The sequence below is a fragment of the Epargyreus clarus genome, unplaced genomic scaffold (genome assembly GCF_041222505.1).
Source record: "Epargyreus clarus isolate Ecla_fem2 unplaced genomic scaffold, WU_Ecla_fem_2.2 ptg000007l, whole genome shotgun sequence".
Taxonomy (NCBI): Eukaryota; Metazoa; Arthropoda; class Insecta; order Lepidoptera; family Hesperiidae; genus Epargyreus; species Epargyreus clarus.
The window spans coordinates 4,315,994-4,330,634 of NW_027332215.1; the positions used below are offsets into that span (position 1 = coordinate 4,315,994).

The 14,641-nt window shown below is 35.6% G+C and overlaps 1 protein-coding gene across 3 annotated transcripts in view; it reads left to right on the plus strand.

Moving 5' to 3' along the window:
• Window positions 1-14,641, plus strand: part of Evi5 (ecotropic viral integration site 5) — a 142,761-nt gene that overhangs the window by 37,602 nt on the left and 90,518 nt on the right. For all 3 annotated transcript variants that reach the window (XM_073074403.1, XM_073074399.1, XM_073074404.1), the window contains exon 2: window positions 14,427-14,484. In XM_073074403.1, coding sequence (XP_072930504.1) covers window positions 14,430-14,484 — 55 coding nt within the window. In that variant the 5' untranslated portion in view covers window positions 14,427-14,429. The remainder of the gene's footprint in view (window positions 1-14,426; window positions 14,485-14,641) is intronic.

Genomic DNA, 14,641 nt, shown 5'->3' on the forward strand with positions numbered 1-14,641 from the left:
TACCTCTCAGGTTAATGCTGCATTGCATTTCTCCAGTTCAGATGCTGCGTCGAGTGTTCAAAAGTAGTTAAGATGGAATGTCAAACGTATGTGGACTGCAGCTCGCTACCAAAATGCAGGTGAATCGTGAATCAGTAATGCTAGTAATGCATCTAGTCTGCTGGTACCTTTGTTGCAGCCGTGATGCCACTTGTATTGGCGCCGTTTTAAACACCAGTGTGCCGTCATATGTGGATAGAGTTCAAAGGACTATGTCCTCTATCATTTGCTATACAGGGTGAATTTTTCAAACGGGCCTTCAGGGCCAAATCCGAAACTATAAGGATTAGCGAAAAATGCTGAAAGGAGTTACGAGATCGATTTTGATAAAAACTAAAACTGCATCATTACTTTTTTAAAATAACTTTTTCCCTAGCCGGGAATCGAACGAGTTCATTTTGAAAGAAAATACACCCTCTATATTATTCCACTATCTGATAGTGTTGCTTATAAGGATCAAAATCTGGGAAGTAATGATAAATTACAAAACTATAATCACGTACAAACTTTATACCGGTATATCAAAGCCCTGGTGTTGCGGCTTTACCAAACTGCGAAGCTGTAAATCGATAGGTAGTGGATAGTTGGTCTGGAATACCGTACACAGTTGGTGAATGCAGTAACCAAGTTTCTTGGTTTTCAACTTTAGCACTTTAATCGGCAACTATAGTATTAATCCGTTGAAATTTTTACATTTGGGTTACAATAGTCAGAGGTTGCAATTTTATTTTTGAGTCGCAAGTCGCAACGGTGGATAAGTGTAAACTATGTCCTAATTTGTGGGAACGCATTTCTTGTCCCTCTCCCGCCATTTTTAATGACGAATAGTTTTCCTGATTCAACGTAGAATTTTCAAGGATAGCGCATCGAGGGACAGGAGTTGCGATCCCAAAAACTTAGATTTAGCTTCATACAAACCGTCCCACGATATTCAAAAAGTAAAATTGAGTCCTTTGACTTTACCACACTAAGTGAATATATTGTATGCCTTTAGCAACGTATGCAATTATAATATTCAATTCAATAATACTGTATAGGAATTAATAATTCACAACAATGTCTTGCTTTTTTTAAAACATTAATATCAGACTAATTAATATGTATGATTTTACTTTAATCTTATGTTCATAGTTAATACGAAACAAATACCTGGGCAGTTTCAAAATAAAGTACTGGATATCCGGACGAGTATTTCCATATTGAAAACTATTAAAATATTCTAATAATGGTACCTACTTTAGCACAAAAAGCACGAGTATAATTTTTATTTTGATGAAATCTGTTCTAAAGCTACATCGAATTTTCCGGGTTTCGTAGACAAAGTTGGTAAATCCATTCGCAAAGTGGTTCTTGGTTCTCGATTTTACAACTATTTTGATTTAACTTCACACATAATGTATTCAACTAGTTTTATTCAATAATACATCTGATAAGAACATAATAACGCACTTATGAAATGAAATGAAATTTAGTTATTGCAAGAATGTAATACACAAAGTTAGTTACAGCAAGAGAAGTTCGTACATTCTATCATTACAATGGAAACAATCATGTCAAGTTGTAAAATTTTAAAATAACAGCGACTAACGCTACGCGAGTTACGAGGCCAATTTTGATAAAAACTAAGACTGCATCATTACTTTTTTAAAATAACTTTTTCCATAGCCGGGAATCGAACGAGTCCATTTTGAAAAAAAAATACACCTTCTATATTATTCCACTATCTGATAGTGCTGCTTATAAGAATCAAAATCTGGGAAATAATGATAAATGACAAACTAAAGGAAAAGCCTCAATTTTAAGAAAATACATATTTTCTCATATTCATTTGGCACTTAAGTTCCCGCCATTCGTCAATTTAAACCTTTCGCGTATTAACATTTTTTTTGGCTTAATGTTTCAATCATTCGAAACGGACGTTTTGTTCTCCAAGAATTTATATTTTTATGTCCGTCTTAGTTAAGGTTATTTTTAGGACCATTATACTTGCTAAGGGCGGAGTTTCGTTTAATACAAATGTAAAGTTGACATTTTGCGAGAATGACTTTTTCGAGTCAGATCCGAGTGATTATTAAACAAAGAGATATAGAAAATCATATTTAACCTTGTAAACGAAGTTGTAAACAACAAACAATAAGAATTTACTATTTAATCAGTTATCTATTTTTATTAAGAAATAAATCCTAAAAACGGCGGTAACTTATTTGCCAAACTATTACTTTCTCATATTAAACCGTTTGTCATGGTCATAACATTGAATAATTAGTTGATTACCAACAAATTCTTCAATGGTATGACTTATGTATGTTTCCAAAGAATTATACATAGATCATTTGTTATGTATAATCCTATACTAATCCTAGTATGCCAATGTATGGAAAAATATGTACTTTCTTCAAAATTTTCATTTTCCTTTAATTTCTCACATAACATTACTTCACAGCAGCAACGTTAAGCGATGCCGTAGTCTAGTTAATCTTATAAAAATATATGTATCCATTACGTTGAGTGGTCTACAGTTGATCAAATTTTGCGTTCAAACATAGTTCAAAGGCGGTGTTAGAGCGACCTAACAAGTTTAGGCTCTATCACAAACTAACTACAAAACTAAGTTAATTATTCAATGAACGAACGGCGGTGCCGTCACAGACTTGCTAAATGCAGTTACGAAGTTTATCTGTCCTAACGTTGCGACAATTTTAAGAACTAAAATTGAGTTACCTATGTGTAATAATTTTTATAAAATATTTGGAGCAAGTTATGATTTTTTTATACATTTTCGCGTGTACAATTTTGATGTTCTATTTAAATGATGATTTCACTTTTCAAATTTATATAAAATAACAATAAATCCTTAAGTAGTTATTTACCCTAAATAAGCAATTGGAAAAAATAAGCAATTGGAGTCTGGAAAACGGCGAAACTATTTCTATTTATAAATGAATTCTTGTTGGGATATCCCTTTGTGGATCGGCCCCGGCGGCACCACCCCCACCTATTTATACCTAATAACAGCAGTGTTAAGCGCTGCTGTCACCCAGCTTGAAGGGTATGGAAAGGGAATCATAATTTTCCGAGGCTTCCTAACTTAATCCTCAGGGGTAACAACCCATTTATGGCCGACTTTAGGTAGGACTTTATTCTTATCGGGGGTTGATTACAGATGGTCATGCGCAGCAGTAGCCGCTTATTACCAGGTGGACGGCATGATCGTTTTCTACTTCTACCTTATCAAAAAGGTAGGTAGTAGAACAATCAGTGATTCGGCAACAAGGACATCAATTGTTGTGGCACCTATTTTTGTCTTGTAACATGAGTGTCAAACTCTAATGTATAGTGGCTTGACGAGTGTGTATCTCCCTTAAAACACTTGTTTCGGAGATCGAACTTATTTCTCGGGGGTAGCAACAAATCTGTAGAATAGACCAGTTTAGCACTAGCTTTACATTATATTATTATGATTGCAAGCTGATATGTAAGCAAAAGCAATTTCACCTTGTACCTACAAAGTTGGTCTTCTGCCACTATATTACCACTTTAAAGTTTTACGGAAACTAGGTTTAATATAGAAATAATGAGTATATAATGTACGAAGGTGATAGAACCCCTTGTGGTTCGGCCTCTTTGTTGGAAGCATCACCGCAACACGTATTTCTACCTAAAAACAGCAGTGTTAGGCGTTGTTATATTCCATTTGAAAAAAGGGTAAGTGACAAATTCTTACCCGATGCGTTCCAGCTTAAGCCTCAGAATCATCACCAAATCATATCTTGGGTTGATGACAGATGTCCATGGGCTGCAGTAGCTACTAACCAGCTTCTTCTTCAATGTGAGCAACTACTTCAATGTAATAAAAAAATACAAAGATGCTTAGAAAATTTCTAAAACGTAATTCAGAACTCGTGTGACGTAAAGACTGAGAAGATTCTCATCTTCTTTCTCTCGAAAGCTCGGACTATCATGTTTCTCCAATAATGTAGGTGGTATAAAATATCCTGTCATAATATTCGTATCTTTCTGAAATTCGTGTAATTTGAATTATACTCGAGTTACTTCGAATAGCATTTCAGCAGTTCATGGAAATTGAAAATTTTATTCGAAATATCAGTTTTGAATTATTACCTATCGGCGGATGCCTGCCTACTGCCTACGTATATATTTTACAAACTTTAATTTGCTGAAATCTTCATAGCTTTGGTTTTTTTATAAAAGCGTATTACACGAGAACAACTTTTCATACACGAGAACAATAAGAATAGGTCTATAAGCTATTGTATTTACTGACAAATAATCATAATTGACTAAGGATATTTAATCTAATTTATATTTTTATTATACTTTACATTTAGACATACTTGTAAAAATAAGTAAATAAATATTATCGCTGATATTTGAATTGCATTCCGGTTATTGCTCCTTTGTCTATCCTAATATAATATATATAATACTAATATTATAAAGAGGAAAACTTTGTTTGTTTGGTTGTAATGAATAGGCTCAAGAACTACTAGACCGATTTTAAAAATTATTTTACCATTTGAAAGCTACATTATCCACGAGTAACATAGACTATATTTTATATGAAATATATTTGATAAATAGATTTTGAGGTGGTACAAAATTTGCCGGGTCAGCTAGTGTTTTGATAAAAGAAAAATAATTTCAGACTACAATGCCCTGTTATTTACAATATTTCATAATATCGAAGTAGTACATTACACCGCATAGTTCCCTTGAACGGAGGAAGTTTAATTTAAATTCCTCAACTGGAGAGTGTAAATAAATACTGTTATAATAATTGTGAAAATATACGACTTCGATAACTTTACACGGTTAATGGCGATAATAGTAAACAATCACTGCGTAGCTTACGTCACAAGAACGGATATAAAACCTATTCTCCTATATGCATTGTTCCTGCCGGAATGCACCGGAACAATTGATTGGTCACATCGCTTCTGAGTCGAAGCTCACGTACGTCGAGCGACGCTCAGAAAATTAGATATCGGATTTGTGATTAACACGGCTTCATTATACCTCTGTGGAATTGTAGACAATTCCAGTTTCGTTGAACAAAAGTTTAAAACGGTGTGATACTAAATGACACTGCCAATTAAACGGGTTGCAATTCTCCAATAGTTCACTACGATGCCAATAAGGTGCGAATTCATAAAATTCACACACTTTCTTCATCTTTGAGTGAAACTTTTTTTTAATACACACCTAACTGCAAAACAATAAAGATCGAGAGAATCTTAGGCACGAATATGCAGTGAGGTAGGTCAGGATTCATATCAACTACTAACCATTGAATATGTAATACGATATTTTAGTATTCAGTAGCATTCAAACGGACTTCGGAATGCAACTATAAATGTAAACATCACAAAGTCATGAAATGCGGACTTGTGACGGCTTTCGCCGGTTCCGGAATAATCCGTCCGGTGGAAAGCAGCGTCGCACTCAGACGCCCTCCTGAAGCCAGCGGGCCGGCAAATACCGGGATTGTGGTGGTAAAGTGATTGTTGCGGCTTCGAGCCACGCTTTAGGGCACTAGTGTTCGCTTTATACGACTGGCACTATGTTTAGGGTTACCGACATGTTTTGCAATGATCATAGTTTTTTTTTATAAAAATTAAGTACGCTACTAAATTTAGTAATATTTTGCGAAAGATTTTGACAAAATAAGTTACGTGTGTATTTTCCCTGTAACAAAAAAATAGGGATAATATTAATTGAAAACGTACTTTAAAATCAGACGAATTAAATAAATAAAATAATATAATCGCCTTATAATTTGTCCACGTATTATATACGCGCCTAAATCTGTTTTTTTTTTATATTATACGGTCGGCAACCCTAGCTACATTATTCAGCATTCGAACCGAACTTACAGTGCAGTAACATTCCGTATTATCGGCGTTTCTGTTTTACCTACTGATTACTAGGAAGTTCGAACATAAAGTTTTTACTGTTTGTAATGTAAAAACGAATATTACAAAATATATTTCAAGTAAGATTCAATATGTTGCAATAAAAACTAAGATACAATATGTTGCTATGTACTTTGCAACTATCTGCTAGTCTATATTAAGCACAAGTTATTTTTCCAATGTATTACTATCTTTAAGTATAGTATGTAAGACCTATTTCCTGCTAGGATAGAAAAATACAAAACAGAGTATGCAAATGAAGATATACTCTTATGGATATCTAAAGTACCTATTTACCTATGTAATAATACACCACAAGTTCGCTACAACAGTCATATTTATGAGGGTAAAACGGCTATAGATAATATAGGTATTCTACAATACTTTCACCTCTTAAAAATGTTTCCTCCTTAATGAACTAATACACGAGCGATATTACTACCGACACGAGGTGTCGCTCGTGTGTAAGCTCCCTTATGTTTACACAGTAGGAATCCTCACTCTAGCTTCTCAATCGCACTAGACTGAATATCATTGTGAAATATACCAGTAATCCTCAACCGTGTCTCTTCGGAAATCAGTTTAACGGAACTATACCTGTAGGCAGATAACGTCTTATTCCTCTTGGTATTTTACTTAATGTCTCTGAGAGTAAGGTTAGTTCTGTCTAAGTTAAAAAACAACCTTTCATAAATTTATTCTAAGTGGCCTGACTTCACAATTCCGGAGTATCTAATTAAGTTCTAATAAATTGAACGTTGGCATATTTTAATAATAACTACATATATTTATAATTAAGCTGTGTTTGCTTACACATACCAAAATTTATAACCCTTTTTTCATAACTTTGCACTGGATTTTTGGCATTTTCTAAAGGAAACTGTTAAGCATAACTGCTATGAAGCTTAGTCCACGGCATACGATTTTGCAGCCGTACGAAATATCATAGATTCCTCTCCTTGCTGCCATATAGTTAAATGTCTTTGGTTCGAATGTAATTCAATATCGGATTTCCTCAATTCCTGAATTCCCAAGGCGATCTTGATTGGTTTAGATCGCCCGCTGTGTCCGACAGGTGGTTCTCGTAACTCATCCAATAAAGCTACGTTTATATCCACAGACATTGAACGTGTCAGACATTTGGACCAAATTTTAATCCAATTAAGTCCAAGAGTCAACGGTCCAAGAGTTCCAAGATCCAACCATACACACGTACAAAATCCACTCAATTTCTATCGAACGCACGATGTTAGGTAATTGTATATTGGCTTAAATTATAGAGATAGAGAGAGATAGAGATTTAATATTAGAAATATTATCCATTAATATGACAGACGTCTTCAATAAATTTCTATATTCTTCAATAACATTTAAGCAGCATATTTCTTACTTAATATTTGATGTTTGCCATATTATCTTATCTGCAGATTTATATTTTCAACATACATATACATATATTGTATTTATGTTAAGTAAATTACCGTGAAAATAATGTCAATCCATTAACCAGCAAACACTGATTTTCCATCTCCTACAAACTATTCGTGTAAATACTAAAGCGGAGATTCGCTTCACAAAATTGAAATGTGGTTAAATTAATAATCGTGTCCAGTGTCATAATCGTCAGGAAGGTGGCTGAAATATTTATCATCCCAATTTTGTGCATATCCAAGTTATCGTGGCTGAATAATATACTTGATTTCGCTTCAATTAACCCTCGTCAATTACATTAAATTTTAGAATAAATTTTTCTATTTTCGATTATAACGTATAGTAAGCAATCTCCAGCCAACAATCATTTGAAACCTGTAGAGTATAAGTATAAGTAGTATGTATGTATAAATAGGCAAATATAAAACAGGTTATTTAATACCTTTCTCTCCTTTGAAAAATTGTAAAAGGCAAATTCATGTTTTCCTCCAAAATTTATTGTCGAATTTAGATCTCTGGTTGTCGATGTAGTATTAAAATTTCAACCATGACAAGTGAGCAACAGCCACTGATATGAAGGCACTTATGCATTGTAAAGTACACTTCCTTTTTTACTGCGTCTAGTCATGAAAGTAATGACACTTTACTAATGTCCCTGAATTTTAAAAGTAACAAGATGAACTTTAATAAAAAACATGTAAGTCATGATGGAAGCGCCTGTCTGGTGTAATTTTGTTTGTGGCAATGTAAGGTCGAATTATCAAAAAGATTACTGTCGATGAAGTCCAACTTTAAAATACGATGCTTGATAAAATCATTAAGATGAAGGGGTTAATTTTTTGACAATCACATTATTTTCACTTTAAGCTGACTCAATAAATTATTTATAAGCGCATTATGAGACCTTAATTACTACAAGTCAAAATCAAAATGTTTGATATTAAACATATTATTATTTTTAGATTATTGGTCATTCCAGTTGTTTGCTCTACAAAATCATTTTTTTTTATTTTCACGTTTTAAGTTATAATATTTATTTGCATACAATATTATAGGGTAACTATTAATGTATAATCAGCGCTGGTTTCATTAGACTAATCAATCATGTCCCTGTAGTTTCGGGACCAGAATAGGGCTACGGTATCCCCTGCCTGTCGTAAGAGGCGACTAAAAGGGGGCTTCCGGGGTTGCGGGCGGCAAGAGTGGGAGCTCGAACCGTCCAGTATGCTACCCCGGGAAGGACGGCGGTATGTGTGGTCGCATACCGTCGTAATCACCAGATGTTGCGGGAGGAGCGAACGCTCCCCTAGGGCAGAGCCCGATTCGGGCATCGCGCTTGGAGGACTCCGGTTGTGTTCCGTTGGAGATCCCGGAGTTCTCCAACAAGCGCCGAGGACGGCCACCGGGGGGGTTTTAGTTCGGTAAAAATCCCACATAACCCGACGTCGCTCCCACGTCGTCGGGTACCTTTTGAAGATTTCCCCCTCGAAAAGGAAAAAAAAAAAAAAGACTAATCAATCAATTGAAACACGATCGCCAAATAGCTGTCTCGGCGCATTACAAAGGGCCTGTCTGCGGCGACCTTGTAATCAAGTTATGTCAACCGACCATTATTTTCGTAGATAAATAACCCGTGACATCGTAAATTATGGTTCACTTATTCACTCACTTCACTACTATCACTATTCACTTATTTGTCGATCTTCGTATCAAAACTACACTTGTATCTAGAATTTGGTAGACGAACCGAACGGTTCGTCCACCAAATTCAAGGATTTCTCTCTGTATTCAAAATAAAAGAGTTTGTTATTACGAAATCAGAATTTCTTTATAATCCATTAACATAGGATGTTAACGTGCAACGATTTTAATCAGATTAATATTGTATATGGCAAAATATATTATACGTTGTGTTGGTTCATTATAACTGTATTTTGAGACACCTACATAATAATTATGTCGATTACATTAAATGTTATTTATGTTTAAAAAGTACACTAAAATTTAAGCTCAAAGGTTCAGCATACAAATTATTTTAACACGTCGCGGAGTAGAAAAATACGTGGTTGGTAAAACGATGTTTGTCCCTGTAGTTCCGTGACCAGAATAGGGCTACGGTATCCCCTGTCTGTCGTAAGAGGCGACTAAAAAGGTGCTTCCGGGGTTGCGGGCGGCAAGAGTGGGAGCTCGAACCGCCCGACCAGCGGCCCCGGGAAGGACGGCAGTATGTGTGCCGTGTGGTCGCATTCCGTCGTATGAACCAGACACACGTATGACCTAACTAACTCGAAATATATTCTAGTAGGTAGTAAGAGTTGGTATATTGGTAGGGGATTGGATTTATTAGAGAAAATCATGTTATTGCTTCTTTAAATCAAATAGGTATTCATGTCGTAATATGCGATCGTTAAAATTATTTATTAGTATCCTTCAAAACTGTTGGACTATTTTTGAAAAAAATTAATCTCCTGTCCGCGCAAGCTCGCTGACCTATAAAATCGGATATTTTGCAGCTGCAGGAGATCCGGTTTTGTAAAAAAATGTAAGTTTAACGTCGCTTAAGTGTCAATTACGCGTAGTTTGCCTCTAGGGCTTATTGCTTTTCTGCTAACGATGTTGAAACGCTCGCCAACATTGATATGAAACTATATTTTTCGCGTTTCACTTCATGTTTTTCACGTTTAAATTTTACCATACCGGTTGTGTCATAAAATTTTGAAAACCAAAATATCCTAGCCGGTCGGCCGTCGTAGTGGTTTAAATTTGATTACAATGCAATGAAAGTCAACACTAATCTTTAAGAGCAGTTCAGCTGCACTAGCTATTCATGTTTACTCTCGAATGGTTCTCAACTTAGATTTTTTTCCCTCTCCTTGGAAACCTTATTTATTTTGTTGAGGTATATATAATCCTGAAACTGTTTTCTACATAATACAAAGGTTTTCTTTTCGCCTCTACATTAATTTTCGTGTTATTTGAAAAATACCCAATATAAATAATTGGCCAAGCGCAAGTCGAACTGAGGGTTCTGTATCAGCAAATTTTCACTTGTTTTTTTTCTTAGTGTTTGTTATCATAGCAGCCATAAAATCATTCGGAAAATTTGAACTGTGTACCTATTACGGTTCAATAGATAAGTCTAAACATGGCGAAAAATAAAATTTCTTGTATGGCGTTTATCTCAAATTTTCCCCATCAACCCCCATTCATCTTCAATATTTTTATTCTTAGTATTTGTTGTTATAGCGGTCACTATTATACATACTCTGTAAAAAATCAAGTGATACACGGACTTTCAACGAAAGCTAAACAATAGTATTGCGTTTTTACACTTGGGAAAAGAACCTTGTAAATGATTTTTAGTTTATATTTTCTATTTTTTTGTTTATAATTATAGTCTATGCTAATATAATTTCAGTAGTATTCCAGCTGTAGGAAAATACGCACGCCACATATTTACTGTTGTTGGGAGAAATTTTAAATATATGTCTGTAAAGAAAATTTCACAAAATTTTATTTATAAAACCGAGGAGGTACAAAGGCATATTGCGATGTTTGTTATTCCTTATTTGCAGACTAACCACTGGCAAATTATATTTCATTTTCCCTGAATGAAAGTAATGAAACCCTACACGTTTATGATTTCGGTGACTTTTATTTTCAACGCCGCTTTCCAATTTTTGCTAGTAAAATCCCTATACGCCGAGCCAGTGCATTCCGTGTGACGTGGCATCCTTTTAATAACTTTCACGTGACTTCTTCTACAGTAATAAAATGATTAAAATGATTAAAAGTACGGTATTCCAAAATGCAGTGCTATTTTGAGTGATATTGATGAACATTACGTCCTATAGGCTTATGTTGTATATCGACTGACATTCAACATAAGAGATTTTCTTCATAATGTTATTAAGGCCTGTTAGCGCTGTTACGCACTAGCGGTTGGCCGCTTAGGCGGTTCTTTTCAGAGGCTAGCCGCCTGAAGGGGTTGCTATCGCGGTTGCTACAGCGGTTGACCGCTACGGCGGCCAACGCATAGAGCGGTTGGACCGCTCGAGAACGAGTTGGCTCCATTAGCGAAATGGACGCCATCGAAAAATAAAAAACGATACTGGATTCATCCTTTACTTGAAACACGCATCGAATGTGGTCAATTTGCAATTGCTGCAAATCGTTTGGTATTTATTTCGTTATGTTAAAGTGTTTCGTCATTTGAATAATTACTCAAAGATTTATATCACGCCATCAAAGGACAAGATACTAAATATAACAAGATACAAACTTTTCGGCGGTACGCCGCAAACTGAACCGCCAGTGCGTATACACAAGATGGCGGCCTGCCGCGTAGCGGGCCGCGCCTCTCCGTTCAACCGCCGCGATTGTAAATTCAGTCGGTAATGTGCGTACAATCACAGGCGGTTTCATATTAAACTGTAAAAGCGGCTAGCCGCTCCCGCTGGTAACCGCTTGTACCTTAAAGCGCTTATTAATGTAATGTTATAATCGGTCATATATTGGCGAACTCAACTTAGCGCTGGGCGGTGGGGGACAAAGAAGAGGGGTTCTTTTATTACCCCCGTTGGACCATACTAGTTGTATCACGTTTCGTTTGTTCACTTCTTTATATATCTATTATACATCAAGATATGATCCAAAGGCCTTTTCCCCCGTACACTCGGATTTATGTCCGCGTCGGTGTCTTAAAAAATCTAGTAAAATCTATCAAGTACAATACGAAACATTTCCAATGTGTAGTATAAATTAATTAATTGTCAAGACTCGAGCTTTTCTAGGCCAAACATTAGATAGATAGATTATTAATAACTAGCTCAAAATAGTCCCAGTATTTCTTACGGGACGCTCAAACAAATAGACAAAAAAGAGTCTAATAATAAAGACGTTTGATTCCCGCTATAATATTTACGATAGCTAGCTATATTGCCTCAAGAACAATATGATTTTCGCGAACAATTACTTTATAGAAACTACGTAATAATACTCTTCACACGGTCCTTGTAAATAGACAGTTTGTACGTAATAACTAGGGTTTCTGATTTCCCGGCATATTTTTTTCCCGGTTCACGGGATTTCCCGACCACATTTTCCCGGGAATTCCCGGGAACTCGGGAATTCTTCAAAACATTATGAATTCTATGTCTCCAACCTTTCTAACTCTTATTTCTGGGAATTACCCACTTCTTGCAACTGGGGGAGACCTGGACCTTATTATACTACGCTACTCTTCTATACGGATACGTGGAAAGACGTACAGATTAGTGGCCGAACCATGTCAAATGTTTTATCCATTATTCATATGGCCTCTAACAAGGTTTAACCACTGCTAACCAAGTGCTACAATACCTGAGATCGTCGAATTAACGTGTGATACAAAGCGCAGCAGCGCGCCTAAAATTTATATATTAGCGGTCATCTATATAGTAGTAGGCCGAGAAGTATAATCGTGCTGTTATCTAAACTTTACGGTGCTAGGCTTTTCAGAGATGCCAGATCAACTGTAAGTACATCGAGATTTTAATCTGTGTATAAAGAGCCGCCTTTGTGTTAGTCCGAGTACATAGTAATAGAGTAACTGTAATCTACCCCGGCAACAGATGTATCTACAGTTACCTCCTGAGGACTAAGCTGGGCTAAGGCTAAGGCGAATATTATCTTTATTTGGAACTACGCAGAAAAAAATGAAAATAATCGTTTATGAGCATTTTATATAATGAAATGAATACAGTAGAGATATTTCAAAAATATATTTCATTCATTCGCTCTTCCGCTCCAACTACGTGTGACGTAATTATGTCCAGCAAATAGTACCTAGACTAAGCGCTCCTTATAAAATCCTTCATATTCCATTATTCTGAATAAGTAATATAATATATAGACTTCAAAAGAAGGCGTGTTTATCCTGTTTTTAGAGGTCGTAGAACCAATTTGGTTCGATCGGGGGAATACTAGGTAATGCCTACTTATAGTTCTAGCGTGAAGTCGTTTGGCGCTACAATGGATAATTGTGAATGCCGGATCACTTGGATAATAATATGAAGCGACCATGTTAGTCGTTAAGACTGGCAACGTATCTTTGATCGGATTCAGGCAGAACCCCTCTGTAGGTAGGTCTTTTTGTGAGGTTGGTCACAGATTACAGATATCAGTGGGCGGTAATGACCATTAGGTGGACTGCATGTTTTTCTATTTTAATCTTATTAAAATAAAGTGTAAAATAAAGAAAAAATGTTTTAGCAACTTTATAAAGACATTAGGGTGGCCTGTCGCCAAATATTTGCCGGCTGATCTAAATCAAACATTGCCCACTGGCAACGTGGCAATACTTTGATGTAACTTGCTACCAACATGATCTGTTTGATTGGACAGTCGGAAGTGTGTATCTAATTACGTGACAGTAGTTTACTTTTGCTACTATTGTATAATGTTTAGTCTGTCTAGCCTTTGAATAACAGTTTTAGAGAACTGCTAATCGTACACGACGAGTTATAAGTACCTACTAGTTAAGTGAACTTGATATTGCTGAAAATAAGTCTTATATGTATTTAGAGTATCATTTTTAGTTAAAATTATAGTTTAAAATGTTTAAAGCACTATATTATACAATTTTATATGAAAGTTCCGCTTTCGTATGTTTGTGTCTACAAAAGCCAAAAAGTAACGATAAATTGACGGATCCCGAAGTTTCATCGTATTTTTTAGTAATTCATGAAAGAACATGAAATTTGACCATTAAATATTGTGTAATAAAAAAAACGCCATTCGATTGAAACTATACCGAACGAGAGCTATCCCGCCGTTTACCAATTAATTAAAATAAATTAACAAACCCTTGGTTTTACTTCAACCATTCATAGCGCGACGCGAGCTTGGTATTAACTCCACACCCAATGGAACTTAAAAGGAAAAACTGCCTGAAAGAATCGCTTCATCCTCAAAAACGGGTCTTAATTACTTTTATTTTAGGCCCTGATTGCCACACGATTGATATGTTATTTTCTGTTTCAGTTAATGTTCGAGACAGCGCCAGTCGTCACTTGTACACAGACTTTTACTCTAATTAAAGGTGCGTAACTTTTTTTTTATCCGTGCATTGTTGTTTTACGTTGATTGATAAGTATGAGATTGTAGTGTGTCTAGTCTAGCTGAAGAGACTCGTCAATTCATCAGTAAATCCGAGTGCACTCATAAAATGGTAGCGGTGCGCTTTTCATTATGATGCA